General features: G+C 37.8%; 1 protein-coding gene across 1 annotated transcript in view; it reads left to right on the forward strand.

Annotated features, from left to right (window-relative positions):
- Nucleotides 1-14073, forward strand: part of CCDC178 (coiled-coil domain containing 178) — a 347153-nt gene that overhangs the window by 302795 nt on the left and 30285 nt on the right. The window contains exon 18 of the mRNA XM_054018208.1: nt 7472-7606. Coding sequence (XP_053874183.1) covers nt 7472-7606 — 135 coding nt within the window. The remainder of the gene's footprint in view (nt 1-7471; nt 7607-14073) is intronic.

Genomic DNA, 14073 nt, shown 5'->3' on the forward strand with positions numbered 1-14073 from the left:
AATTTTTGGGTAAATTGTAGGGTGATTTTACATGGATAAAATGTGGGTAAGACAAAGAGAAATTAAAATGTCTATAATAAAAATAGACTATTTAGAAATCACTTCAACTGCTGGTATTTTATTTCTTCAAAGGGCTAATTCTACAAGAAGCGTTTGTTTAATCTTTAAAAAAATCAAATAACTACCAGTACCATTAAATAGTGGTGCTAGTAAAAAGAAAAATGTCCTTAATTCATACTACCGTCGCTTTTCCTTAGTTTCTCCCCATAATAGTTAAAACTAAAGTGCCAATCTTAACTTCAATTTTTCTCTTCATGGCATTTTGTTTTTAGTATGGGTTAACCATAGAGTGTAAGACTGAATTTTAATTTTCCAGGCTTTTGTTAGTTTATTTTCCAACCATTCTTGAAATATAGTTTTTCTTTTTATTATTATTTAACATTGCTAATCTGCTCACCAAAGCTTTCACAACTGGAATATGGTCAAAAGACCACTGCATCTTTTCCTGTATACTTGCACATCAGCTGGAGATTTGGGTTTTCATGAGGCTTTTACTCGTTTTTAAAGTATATCCAGGCTGTTGACAAAAGAGCTTTATTTAAATGAGCTATGTAATCTTTAACAGCAGTCTGTGGAACAGATTTGACAATAAAGAAATATCTCATTACCTAGGAGCTTTGTATATTATACAGGTGTAACTTGGTAGTTGAGTAATATAAAAAGATAAATATTAACTGGATTTTTCTCATAAATCTGCCATTCTTACAGTGCCAAAATCTGTAGAGTTGTTGTAATTGTCATTGTTTGAGTTGTAACAATGAATGGAACTGATAAGGCTTATGTCATTTACATAGAATGCAGCATTCACATCGCATTATTGAATTAACATGAGACACATATTGGGTCTTCTGATACCAGATTAATATAATTTGAAAATAGAGAAAGTATAGATTTAGGAATGGCACATTATTTCCTGTTTGAAATGTGATGGTGATCTGCTTAGATCAGAAGATTTTAGTAGGTGACTACTACTAACAGTGACTACTAATTAATAGTAGCAATGAAACTCCTGGTATTTGTTCTGTTTTTGTTTTGATTATATTTTTTCATAGCTTGATGCCTGATGTTAACAGGTCCTTATTGTATAATTACAAAACAATGTTATGAGAACCCAGTAAGTCAATTTGGCTGTCAGTTTGCAGCATTATCAGTCCAGAGAAGTGCCAAATGAATAGAGTTAATGAAGGTATCCCAGATTCATGACAGGCTTTCTACTTTCATTTCCAGTGCCCAGCCCCGCCCTGGCCCACAGCATCTGAAAGAAACCATTACAGAGAAGTCTGGCTTCATCCCTATATCCGTGAGCTGGAATATGCTCAATTGCTCTGTGGGGATGATGCATGTGCAGTTTGGTGACTTGTATGAACTGTTGGGATGGAGCATGCTCAGTTGCTCTTTTGGGTCAGCTGCAAGAAACTCAAGTGCACTCAATGAGGATGGATTCTTTGGAGACTTTAGCTTCTGAAACCATAGTTATCTCTACTGAGCATTTTAAAAGACTTATAAATTGGCACAATTTGGCCAGATTTTCACAGGGATCACAAGAAATATGGCCCTGATACAAAGATCATCCACTATCGTGTTTCAACCCTTGCTTCAAAGCATAAGGGTGGTAGAACTTTTCTAAGAAAAGGTCATCAGAATTTTTTTAGTGTGGAAAAAACAACACATTTATCCTGTTGACCCCGACCTGCTCTTGGAGGGTATGTGTTTTTGAGTAAAATATAATCTATTTTCTAAGCATGTGTATAGAAATAATAATGGAATTTATTGAAGCTGTAACAGCAAGTAGAAGAACCAAAATATGTGTGTTAAAATAGGCTTGCTATGTCATAAGCATTAAGTGTTAAGGGCTTAGAATGAGGCCCAGTATAAATTGGTAGTTGGTATAAGCTGGCAAGAGTATTATATGCGTGACCTAAGGTTATAAAATATAGCAATATGTCTCTTGTGATAGTTTAGCAATGCATTATGTGATAAATAGGTAAACCATGGACAAACATCTTAGGCTATTTTTCCAATAAGGTAATCATGGATCTAACAAAATTGACTTATCAAAACCATTGGACATTGATTGATGCAAGTGAGGTTTTAACAGTTAGAAGTTTAGCTGTGGGTAGCTGAAATACCACACACACTGGCAGGAGGCTGACACCTTACCAGATATGATCCAGGGCATATTTGGGTGGAATAAGAAAAGCTGTATAAAAGGTGTGGTTTATGTGTGGGAATGACATAGGATAATCAGGTAGGAAACCTGGCCCACTGCCCTCTTTTGGGGGTGATCTCCACTTATTTCTTCTATCTTTGTTTCTAAAGATATCCATAAGGTTGTAAGTATGCACCGTGTAAGACTAAGTATGAACAATGCAAGAAACCACTTTGCTATATTTATGTATATTGATTTTTCTATTATTTCAATTATATCTGTATTAACTAAACCTCATAAAGTTTCTCAAAAAAAAGAACAGGAGTACTTGTGGCACCTTAGAGACTAACAAATTTATTAGAGCATAAGCTTTCGTGGACTACAGCCCACTTCATAAAGTTTCTGTCTTCTCCAATTTCATCTTCTTAATTAACTCTGAGTAGCCACCGAAAAAGAACCCGTCATCTGTGACAAGTGCCCATCGCACTCCAATAAATAAGTTTATCATTGTAAGAATTGATCAGACTATAGTCCCTAGCCTCGTTCTCTGAAACAGTTCTGAAGTGTTCTGGTTGAAATTTTCCAACAAATTCACCCTGAGCCAGACACTCAGCGTGGAAAATTTCAGATCAAACAGTTAAGGTTGGGCAAAGTTATAAGCAACTGAAAACGGGGTTTTATAATGGGAAGTGTCAGGCAACCTGAATAATACTCTGTCAGGTGTTACTGTATTTAGAGCCTTTGGGATTTGCTGTATTAGTCCTTTTTGGAATATGTTAAGCTTTTGTATAATTCCAATTTGTAGAAATGAAAATTTTAAGCACAGAGGGCCTGATTGTCCCTTCTCTGATACTGGTATAAATCAGGAACTGTACTGAAATCAGTGGAGTTTCATTGATGCAAAATAGGTATAAGTAAGAGGAGAATCAGGCCTATGATCACAGCTCCATGTAATGCCAGTACTTAGTCTTTGGCCAGAAGTGGTAACTGAAGCAACCTAAGAAGAATGTTACCCACCACTGAAAGTGCACTTATGGCTTTGGAGACCTCTCTGTGTTCCAGTCTGGATTTTTGCAGGTTCTACATTCAGTAGGCATAATGAGCCTTTAACCAGATGAATCTTTCTTAGAGGTCTATGTACTATGCTATATCTGCCCAACAGTGAGGCTTTGGTCTAGCCCCAGGCAGCTAGGATACCATAATAAAAGCTGGTCTGATATCAGCCCTGGGTAAGAAAATTGACAAGGACTGCTCCCTGTCTATCCTTTGGTGCTATGGGTTTGCATAAAGTACTGGCTCTTTTATCCATGCTTTTGGTTCAAAATTTGACCTACCTAAAAATTGTTATAATCTGGTGGGATATGTGCCTCAGAATCTTGGTTCCTCCAATGAGAAATTACAGATAAAGATATTAGGTCTAGTGGTCAATCAGCAATGAATTAAATGAAGTCTGTGGAGGTACACTACTGTAAAAACTAGTCTAGGCAAGTCTAGGCAAGAAAAGAATCAGACCTACTGTTTTTGTGGGACCCTCCTGTTTGCTAGGTCAGCAGCAGCAGCAGCTAATTAACAACCCCCTTTTTCTTCCCAGAGCTGTGCTGATATTATTCATGATACTGATATATAAACAAAGAATTAAATAAACAGAGCCATATGCTCCCCTCTGCTGTGAGTCACAGAGGGGAACGACAACAAAAACAGGGTAAAACAGGGCAGTAAAGCTCCCAAACAACAGAATTGGGAGGGCAGCTCCTCCACAGTATACTTCATCTCCCCAGGAGCTTATAGAAGTGCATCCACAGCAAAGCAATATGGTTAAAGTTTCCTGGTTTATGGGTTAAGGGGAGGGAGGAGCCATTCACTGTAGTATTCTCCCCTCCCAGCAAAGTAGAAATCTGTGAAATTTCTTGCAGCATTAACTTCTACTCTGTGCCTGCACCAGCCCCACTATTCCCCTGAGAGGGGTTATTTTGCAGCCAACTGAGCCAATGTCACAGCCTCAGAAGAGTAACATTGCATGGCAGGTACTGCAGGGGGATTAGAGATTCATTTCCCGTGAATCCCCAAGGTTTGGAGCTGTGCTGCTTGTCCCTTTGGTAGCCCACTCTTTGCTTCAACCCTGCGCCATTAAGGGAGCATTTGTCAGAAATGAGGTGAATATCATGCAGTGTCTGGGTTCTCTATCTGTTCCTACAGGTTTTATCACAAGAAAGGACATACTTGTTTATAACTACACCTCTATCCCGATATAACGTGACACGATATAACACGAATTTAGATATAACGCAGTAAATCAGTGCTCCGGGGGGGGGAGGAGGGGGACTGCATGCTCTGGCCGATGAAAGCAAGTTAGATATAACACGGTTTCACCTATAACACGGTAAGATTTTTTGGCTCCTGAGGACAGCGTTATATCGGGGTAGAGGTGTATTTTAAATTCAGTTTATTTAGGAATGCATAGAAACAAATCATATTTGTCAGATTCACAGGGACACAGTTATAAATTTATTTCCAGATTTCTCAAGGGTTATTACAAGCAATGAAACCTAGCAATTACTTTATTGTTGTCTTTTTACTTTTTACGTTCATAGGTGTGATAAAATAAAACAGCTGTGAAAGAGTTAAAGGCTACCTGTTTGGCACATGAGCCAGTAGAGGATTGAAGGGAAGGTTATGGCCTCCTTCAAGGGAATAAGGGTATGTCTATAATGCAATCAGACTGTGACTGCAAATGTAGACATACCTCAGATAGCTTTGATCGCGCTAGCTCAAGTAACAAGTAGTGAAGCCACCGCAGCACAGGCTAGCCACCCAAATAAGTACACAGGGCAGACTTGTACACCCTCTGCTGCCACCCCTTCATTGCTCTCAAAGCTAGCTCAGGTATGTCTATTCTGCTCAGTCTAATTAAAGACAACAGGCAAGTGAATAAAATAAAGGAAGATCATGGAGAGGAGACAGGGTGAGTATAGGCAAGATAGGCCCATGTGCTTGCCTAGCCTAACTGCAATTTGCAAGTTTTCTGTCATTTCTTTAAAACAGGCATTATAAGGCAGCAATTTCCCATGTGCACATTGTACTGAATTATTTGTGATAGATGGCACTCAAAAGTTTTGAAGGTTTCATTTGGCTTGGATAAGGCAAAAATTTGGATGCAAACAAACCTTCTTACATCTTTCTGTCTGACCCCTTTCACGATCTTGAACTAAATCTTTCTGCCCTCACACAGCCATCATACCCGGACCTTCATTTTCCTTTCCACAAGAACCCATTCTATAACCACATTCCTACACGCAGGTATCAGAACACTGAAAATATTTCATAGTGGCTTGCCTTCCATCTGACACTTTCTCTGTTGGGCTGAAGCAGACTGTTTTATTAAAATGTCATGTGTTGTTTCTTCCCTTACCTGCCTCCCTGCTGAAGGCCCAGAAAAGCCTCAAATCTTCTGAGATTTGAAAGCAACAGTTGGAATACCAGAGATTTAATGCCCATAGAGACCTCAAGATAGATTTCAGAAAAAGTATTTAGCATGTTAGGGATCAGAGAGGGAGCAGTGGTACTTAGACAAACTTAGATTGAAAAATATGTTCACATTTGGTTTCAGCTTTTGGCTGTGATTAGGGCTGATTTTTATATTTTCCCAGTTTATTTACCAGTTTTTTATTCCATGTCATTGTAATGCATCTATGCTATTCATATAGACAAATTCAAATAAATAAATTATAAATTCTGACATACTGATATATGTTGTAATATTTTATGTCCCGAATTACTAAAATTCTGAGTACTCACAGCTTCCATAAGCCAATGGGAGTTGTGGAAGTTCAGCATCTCTGAAAACTAGGCCGTTAATTTTGAAAATGCTTATTAATTACTCTGTAGTCCCTAATAGTTCCTTTGGCATCACTATAATCTATGTCCTTCTGCAAAAGTGGATTTTTTTCATATTACTCTATGCTGGCTCCTAAGCATATCATGTAAAGGCTTCCTTATTACTGGTCTCATTATTGACCTGTAGCATTGACCTTAATGAATTGTAACATTTCCAAAGGAATGCTAGAATCTATTTTGCAAATGTGGTTGACAGGCATACTCATAAAGGCCATGTGCTAACAATAGCTATGAAATTGTTATTGAAATAATTAGCATGCTTAAACACAAAATCATGTTTCTAAACAAATTAATTTAGTTGGTTTTAATTTGTGTTTTTCCAGATCAGCCAAAGGCACTAGTCCAGATTCTGGACAAATGCTGGTAGAATTTCAGTTTAAGAAATAAACCAATTATAAGAGCACACTGCTATCTTCAACTACATTTTGATTTGGTAGCTTTTCAATTTTGATTAAAACAGTTTGTGTCTAGACTGAGACCTGCTATGTCAAGTTTTTCTGTTTGAGTTATAAACACTTGAAAATTATGGAAATACAGACACAGTCTTAACTATTGGATGTGAGGATGATGCTGCTATAGTAACTGATACATTGTAAAAATACACTGTTTACATTTCCTGTTGTAATCATTTCAATTAGACTCCCTTCTAATCAGGACAGTTCTATGATCTGTTGTATCTTCTTCATATAAAATCTTATTAAAAAATAGTGTCACTTTTCAACAGCTGCATTTGCTGTAATTTAGTGCAGTTAGATGCTTTCATGTCACATGGTTATAGCTAGGTAGATTAATAGTGAGTTCTATCTGGAAATTTCTTTCCTGTTATTGTTCTCCCTCAGCAGTTGATGGCTAAGTTAATTCTCTTTAGTTTTGTCATGCTCTAAAGCACACATTGCCAAGCTTTGATAAGCTTTACAAGGGGAAAAAAGCCCTGATGTCCATCAAAGTCTTAAACTTGCATTTTAAACTTTGCCCTGACCTGATGTGCCATTCAAAAAGCTTCAAAAGATTATTTTTTTAAGAAAGGTTCAATATGTCCTGAGGCTATCGGTTTTGAGTTAAACTGGGTGAAGTAGAAATATTTTACTCATCAGCTTTGCAGTCACAGAGTTTGCCTCAGCTAGAACAAAACTGCTGAGGCATTTAGAGAAAATTAACCCCCCATCCTGGCAGCCAGATGTGACTGGTTTCTGATGAATGCACATGAGTGGGCTGAAAAATCAAGAGACTGTGAAATTCCTGTCAGGTCCGTACAGTGCAGAATGGGCTATTGACTGCTTTCTATATTTCCCTCCATCATTCTTCTTGAACACTGCCATTAATTTCCTCTCCTGCTCTGACTTTTTTCCCCCTTCTTCCTCCCTTTAGCTCTCTGTGCTGCAAAGCAGGATGCACAGGGCATTGGTGGAGTACTTCAGACAGCGAGGCCTCTATAGCCAGGCTGGGCTGGCGAAGTTCCAGGCAGCCTCTCATGAGAATGCTCAGAAAATATTAGCTGTGCAGGTAGGTGATTGCAGAGAAGTAGGAAAGATCATTCTGATCTAGATTGAAAAGCAAATGATGGGTAGTGTGATGAAGCATTAAAACCATATCCCATCAGAGTTTTATAAATTTTTAACCTCTTTAATAAACTGGAATTGCATGAAGGATGAATTCAGTAAGTTAGCACATATACCATGCATAGTTTAAAAAAAGAGAAAGATTAAATTTATTTCTCACAAACCTTTGAAAAGATTATTATAAATACATTGGATATAAACATTTGAAAAATATAGAGGCATTAGTACTGCTGTTCAGCTGTTTTAGAAAATGTTATTGTGTACTGTTTTGCAGATCTTACGGCCATGGTAAACAATACTGTCATTTTCATTTTATTCATATATAATTTCTTTAGTATGAAACTGCTATTTAGCTGAAGTACCACACCTTCATCATTAGGTTATGTGATCACTTCACCTTTATCCACTAATAAACAACAGGCCAGGGGGAGGGCGGGGCAGAAACGAGGGCACAAGGTTTAACAATGGTTTCCTCACAGGGATATAATGTTTAATATTTTATGGGTTTTATTTTTCCAGGTATATGTTTACATTTATTGGGAAAAATTACTTTTATGTAATATAGTTTAAATGTTCTGTTCTTTTTATCTCATGCAGTGGTATGTTGTTAATATTTTTGTAAAGCCACTCCTTTCAGTCTTTTCCCATAGTTAATGACCATAACCAGCGGGCATTTGAGTAATGTTTGTAAAAGACTGGAGTGAAAAATGTCTTCAGTCCTATTTTTTGCAAAATAAATAAAAAAATTATGTAGCTGCTAGATCTTTAATGCATCATATTCTTATAAATTTTAATTTCTATTTTCCGCTAGAGGTTTGCTGTACAGTCCTTAGGATGCCATATTCGTATTAAACTTTAATATTATGCAATTCCATTTCACAATTATTATTAGCATGATTAAGGAAAAAACAAGCTTGAACAAAACTTTTAGAATGACTTTAAATTGCATCATCACTGTGATCCAGTCTCAAAACCTTCATTGAGGATTTTTTTAAACCTATGCCTTTTGTTATATACATCAAATATGTTTCATTGTTGTTGAAGATTCAGAAAATCCAAATCATATTAACAGAAAAACAGGAAAGGAAAAACTAATTGAAAAATAAAAATAGAATGAGATTTTCCACCTTCTAGTGATTTGAAATGCTCCGTTAATTTTTATGGAGTGTTTAGTCAGTATTCTCTTATTTTTGTCAAATGTTATACTAGAATTGTGTGCTTATTAAGACAAATAAGCAGTTAATTATACTTAAAATTTTACATTTAAAATCTGAAAAACTGAAATGCTTCCTTTTGAATCTCACAGTGGCATAGCTATGATGATGAGTCTTGATCTTTTTTGTATTCAACTTCTCTAACTGTGATGAAGAAAAGAGGTGATTAATATGCAGCCTAGAGCTCATGAATAATAACAACAGTTACATAGAAGCCACAGGTGCCAGTCAGTTTCCTCACATATGAATCTTTAAGTTAGTCTAGTCTAACATTATGTAGCATTTTAATGGCGGTGCTATCAACATAACCTGTGATTGAAGTCTTATATCAATAACTAGTCTATATTGTAATGAATGAGCTCTCTGGAAATCCTTTGTTCTTGCATAAAATAAATGATTTCTATCATTCACATTGAGAATAAATTGTCTCTATAAATTCTGTTATCCTGAACAATTGAAGTAGCTAGAAATGGGCCTATACCCATACTTAAGACGCAAACCTCATCAACATTTGGGGAAGTTCAGGTCCAAATTTTGCAGCTCAGAACTATTTTTAAAAACAACATTTTAGTTAGTGTTTAAGAAACACTGGAACAGTGTATTTTCCATGTGCTGATGATACCCATTCTGACATGGATTCTGTTATTCTAATACCCCTTCTATGTTTGTTACTTGAAATGATTCTTTATGGTAGGGCTTGCCTACATGGTGGGATAATGCATTCTGTTGATGTGTGATTTCTAAAGCAGACTAACATGCTGCACATTAACTGATCCATGTAGACCCTGCTGGTGCGCTTTAACATAGTGCTGTTTGAAACAGTACTACGTTAAGGCACACTAGGGAGCCTTTCGTGCCCACCGGTCTACACAGACCAATTAATGGGAAACAATTCGTGCTCTTTTGAAATCACACCCCTGGAGAGCACATTACCACATTATGTCCAGACAAGCCCATAGGAAACATAGAAAATTATAACGGAATAGCTAGTTCAGTTAGACCATAGAAAACAGTTCTGAGGTATTTAAAAGCGTGTTTCCTGTCAGCAAAATGTAATTGTATTTTGTAATTCTCAGCATATGGATTGTTGCATTTCTGCGTGAACTGATGCCTTCAATTTAGCATTGTTAGTGCCAGATTGTCTCTATCCATTTAGCAAGTAGCTATATAAGCTCATATACTGGTGTCTGTCACCGTAGTATCTGAGTGCTTCCTAAGTCTAAAAAATGACAATAATGATACCTCTTCTCCTCCTTTTTCACCAGCAAGAGACAGGCTTGGTTTGTTACTTTTGTTATTTAATATTTATATTGTGGTAGTGCCTAGAGGCTGGGGCCCCATTGTGCCAGGCACTGTGCAAATAAAAAGACAGTTACTGGCCAAGAGACTTTACATTCTAATAACTTACATTGGATACAGTAAACAGGATGGAACACAAGATAATAGTGACAGTCATGAACAGTGAAATAGGCAGCAGTTACAGCACACAAGGTGCCTAACCATTCTCAAGTGTTTTGTAGGCACCAGGGCTTAGGTGGGTTGTAAGGAGAGATTTAAAGGAGGATAATGTAGTGGCCTTACAGATTTTTACGGAGAGCTCCTTCCTCAAACACCTGGTGACATATGAGAATGCATGGCAGTGCTTGTTGGAAAATTTGACAAATGGACAATCAAGGGCAGTGTCATTAGCAGAGTGGAGTTGGGAATTGACGTCTTGTAAGTATACATGAGATCACAGGTACAGCGGGGATAGGCTGTGGAGTGCCTTAATAGTGAAGATAAGAAGTTTGTATTTGATGTTATGGTGAAGGGGGAGGGGGGTCAGTGGAGCAATGCAAAGAAAACGCGTGACGTGATCAAAGAGATGAACCAAGAAGATTTTTTGCTATAGTGTTTTGAATAGATTTTAAATCGGGCAAGATGAGATTTGTCAAAACCAGAGAGAAGGAAGTTGCAGTAGTCAAGACACATGATAATGAGGGTCTCGAGGAGAATTTTAGCTGTGTGGCTGGAGAATAAAGGCCAGATCTTGCATAAGTTTTACAGGCAGAAGCAGCAACATTTAAACACTGCTTGAATGGAAGGGTCTAGAGAGAGGAACAAGTTGAAGATAATGCCCAGGTTTCAGGCCTGCATGACAGAAACAATGGTGGTGTTTTCCACCGTGACTTCAAAAAGAGGGAGAGGAGAGGATTTGAGGGGAAAGATAAAGAGCTCTGTTTTGGTCAGATTAAGCTCAAGTGGATGGCTGGATGTCAGTGATGAGATGTCAGAAAGACGGATTGAAATTTTAGTTTGGACAGAAGGAGACGGGTAAGAGGTGGAGCGGTAGATCTGAGAGTCATCATGTCACGATTGTTGAAGTCATATACGTGAATAAGATAACCCAGAGACAGTGGAGAGGGAGAAGAGCAGGGGCCCAATATGGAGCCCTGTGAGACTCCCCCTGAAAGACGGAGCACTGAAGAGGAAGAGCCTCCAAATGAAACACTGAAGGAGCACTTAAAGAGGTAGGAGGAGAACCAGGAGAGGATTGAGTCACAAAAGCCAAAGGCAGACAAGATTTCAAGAAGAAGAGTGTGATTGACAGTGTCATAAAGGAGCTGAGAAGTCAAGTATGATAAGAATGGAGTGTTATATCTATTTGTTCATGTGCTTATGTCTGAGAAAATAAACATATGAGATTGGGTTGCTATTGTAGGAAATCTTGGGTAAAGACAGAGGCTTTATTCTCAGTTCTGATTGCCGCAAAGTTGTCTATCAGTCGTATTTCATTTGGCAGTGTTCCATAATTCGCATTGTGGACAGGAAACTGCAGAACCCCCCGAAGCGGCCGGAGTCAAAGGCCATCTTCATGACTCCATCGCCGCAGATTACCTGCTGACCTTCCCTGGCCCCCATGGCACCACAGTCCATGCCCAAAACCCCTTTGGGAGGGATCCCACATAATGGTAAAGAAAAGTGCCTAAATTAATTATGACTGGAAAAAATAGGTTTTTATAATTGTCTCACTTAAAATGTATAAGCCAAGAGGCCAAGTCCCACAACGATTTACCAATTGTAGAGCTTACTCTTGGGAATAATCACACTGAAATCAATCGAACTGTTCATGGTAATAAGCAGTATGCCTGGTAATAAGCATGATAGGTGGAGCACAGGCTGCTTGCTCTCTCTGGAGCATTTAGTTCAAGCTGCCCATAAATCCCCATTCCACCTGAGCACCTAGAGTCAGCTGGCCCAGCCCTAAAAGTGACTGCCTTTCAAGTGGCAGAGTTTCATCACAGACTTAAATTATCCTGGGATAGATAGGTCCAAGTTCTCTGCTTTGCCAAGATTATGCTCAATAAAACAGAGGGGGAGTCACCAGGGAGCCAGCTACTGCTCGCTGCTTCTCTGCAAAAACCTAACATAGATTCCAGCGATGTGGGGGTTCCCCCAACATGCAATAGCTGGCTGCAGAGCCAAGGCACTGTCCAACTAGTTGAGCATAACCAGAATACATTGCACTCCATGTAAACCTCCTCCTTGCCTCCAACCTCAGGAGCTGCGAAGAAGATGGTGTACCTGGAAGATAACTGAGCTGGTTCTATACTTGTTGAGCACTCCCAAATAGTTAGGAGGATATGTCCAATGTCTGTTCCCTTTTTGTCACCTAAGCAGCGTAAAAAGAGCAAAGTGGAGCAGAAAATTTGCACCATAACTTGGAATCAGTTTGTACAATGTATCAAACACATTGGATCTTTTCATAACAGACTTTGTATAGTTGTTATTTGTTATTAACTTGTGTGTGGCAGGTATGAGAGATTAGAAAGTATGTGCTAAGTAGAGAAAAGATAAGGGTCGAAGGGTAAAAAAAAGCAACAACACTAGTGGCATCCAAAGCACCAAAAATAATGAGTGTCTCCCATGAAGCCAGAATTTCTGGGATCACCACATGATCAGGTATACACACATAGTTCTTTTCCCACTGGTTATGGGTTATATATTTTCTCTAACATGCTGCTAGAACCAGGAATAAAATGCACATTCAGAAAAGCTTTTGATTTTTATGCTTTTTTCTAAACTAAATGTATATGATCATGGAGGAAATCTACTTTTGTCCGTATATAATATATGGGCACTTTACCCCATTCTTTTTTTCTAAAAGTGAAATATATATGCTATTTTACTTTGTATAGCCCCTTTTATTTCGGCCCTCAAAACTTTTTAAAATGTAGATTCCAATTCTCACATTACCCATGTAGTCACTTTATGTTTTCATGTTTAATTTCTGCCTTTGAAATAGAAGGGATCCATTAAGTGCTCATACTCACAGTGATTATGCTTGGAGTGGAAAACACAATTTAAAAATGTCAAATTTCAGTTGTGATGTTTAAAAAAAGGATTAAGGATTTCACTTTTATAATATAAGAATAAACATGCCTGAATGCAGATTTACAATGGATGCATAAGTCATTGGCTCAAATAATTCATGCTGGCAATTTTGGCCTCTTTACTTATATTTTTGGAGAGAAGAGTACAGGAAACTTACTTCTTGGGCAAGGTTATCATGTCTTCGTACAATCTTCCCACTTCTCTCATGTTAAAAATCTCCCTTCATACTATCTGAGAGCACCCAATGGCAGAATTTGGCAGATCAGAATTTAAGGGGGACCTAACTTAAACAGTGTTTTCCTTTAATTCTGTGGAGCTTTCAGATGTCTTTAATGTCTGAGGGAAAAATTTGTGTGGAACTAAGAGAAAGTTCCATGTGGAAGTCATAGACTAAACTGACTTTTGATCCAAACATAATTGCATGGGAGTTAAAGCTCATAATACAGTAGGAGCTTATGCCAATTTTTCTGAAAATCAAAGCTGTCCAGGTTTGAGGCACGTTGGTGCAGTGATATGCAGGAAAATACACTGCTGTTATGTGTGTGTCCTTGTTCTATAGATCACTAGAGGATTTCAGTTTCCAGGACACCTTGCACAAGCACTAAATACATTTTTCAGTCAGTTACAGAATACAAAATATATTTTAAGAAAAGAATTCAGATTAAAAAGGTTAGATGCACACTCACACAGCAGTGTACAAGGTGGGTATTTGCAAAAGGTATTTGTTATATAATTGAAATTTTGTCTAGTGAGTAGTACAGTACTGTTGTGGAGTTTTGATTATTTGGTTCTTCAGTAGCTTGGGTAGTCATCTACTTTAATT

This window comes from Malaclemys terrapin, chromosome 2, assembly GCF_027887155.1.
Source record: "Malaclemys terrapin pileata isolate rMalTer1 chromosome 2, rMalTer1.hap1, whole genome shotgun sequence".
NCBI lineage: Eukaryota > Metazoa > Chordata > Testudines > Emydidae > Malaclemys > Malaclemys terrapin.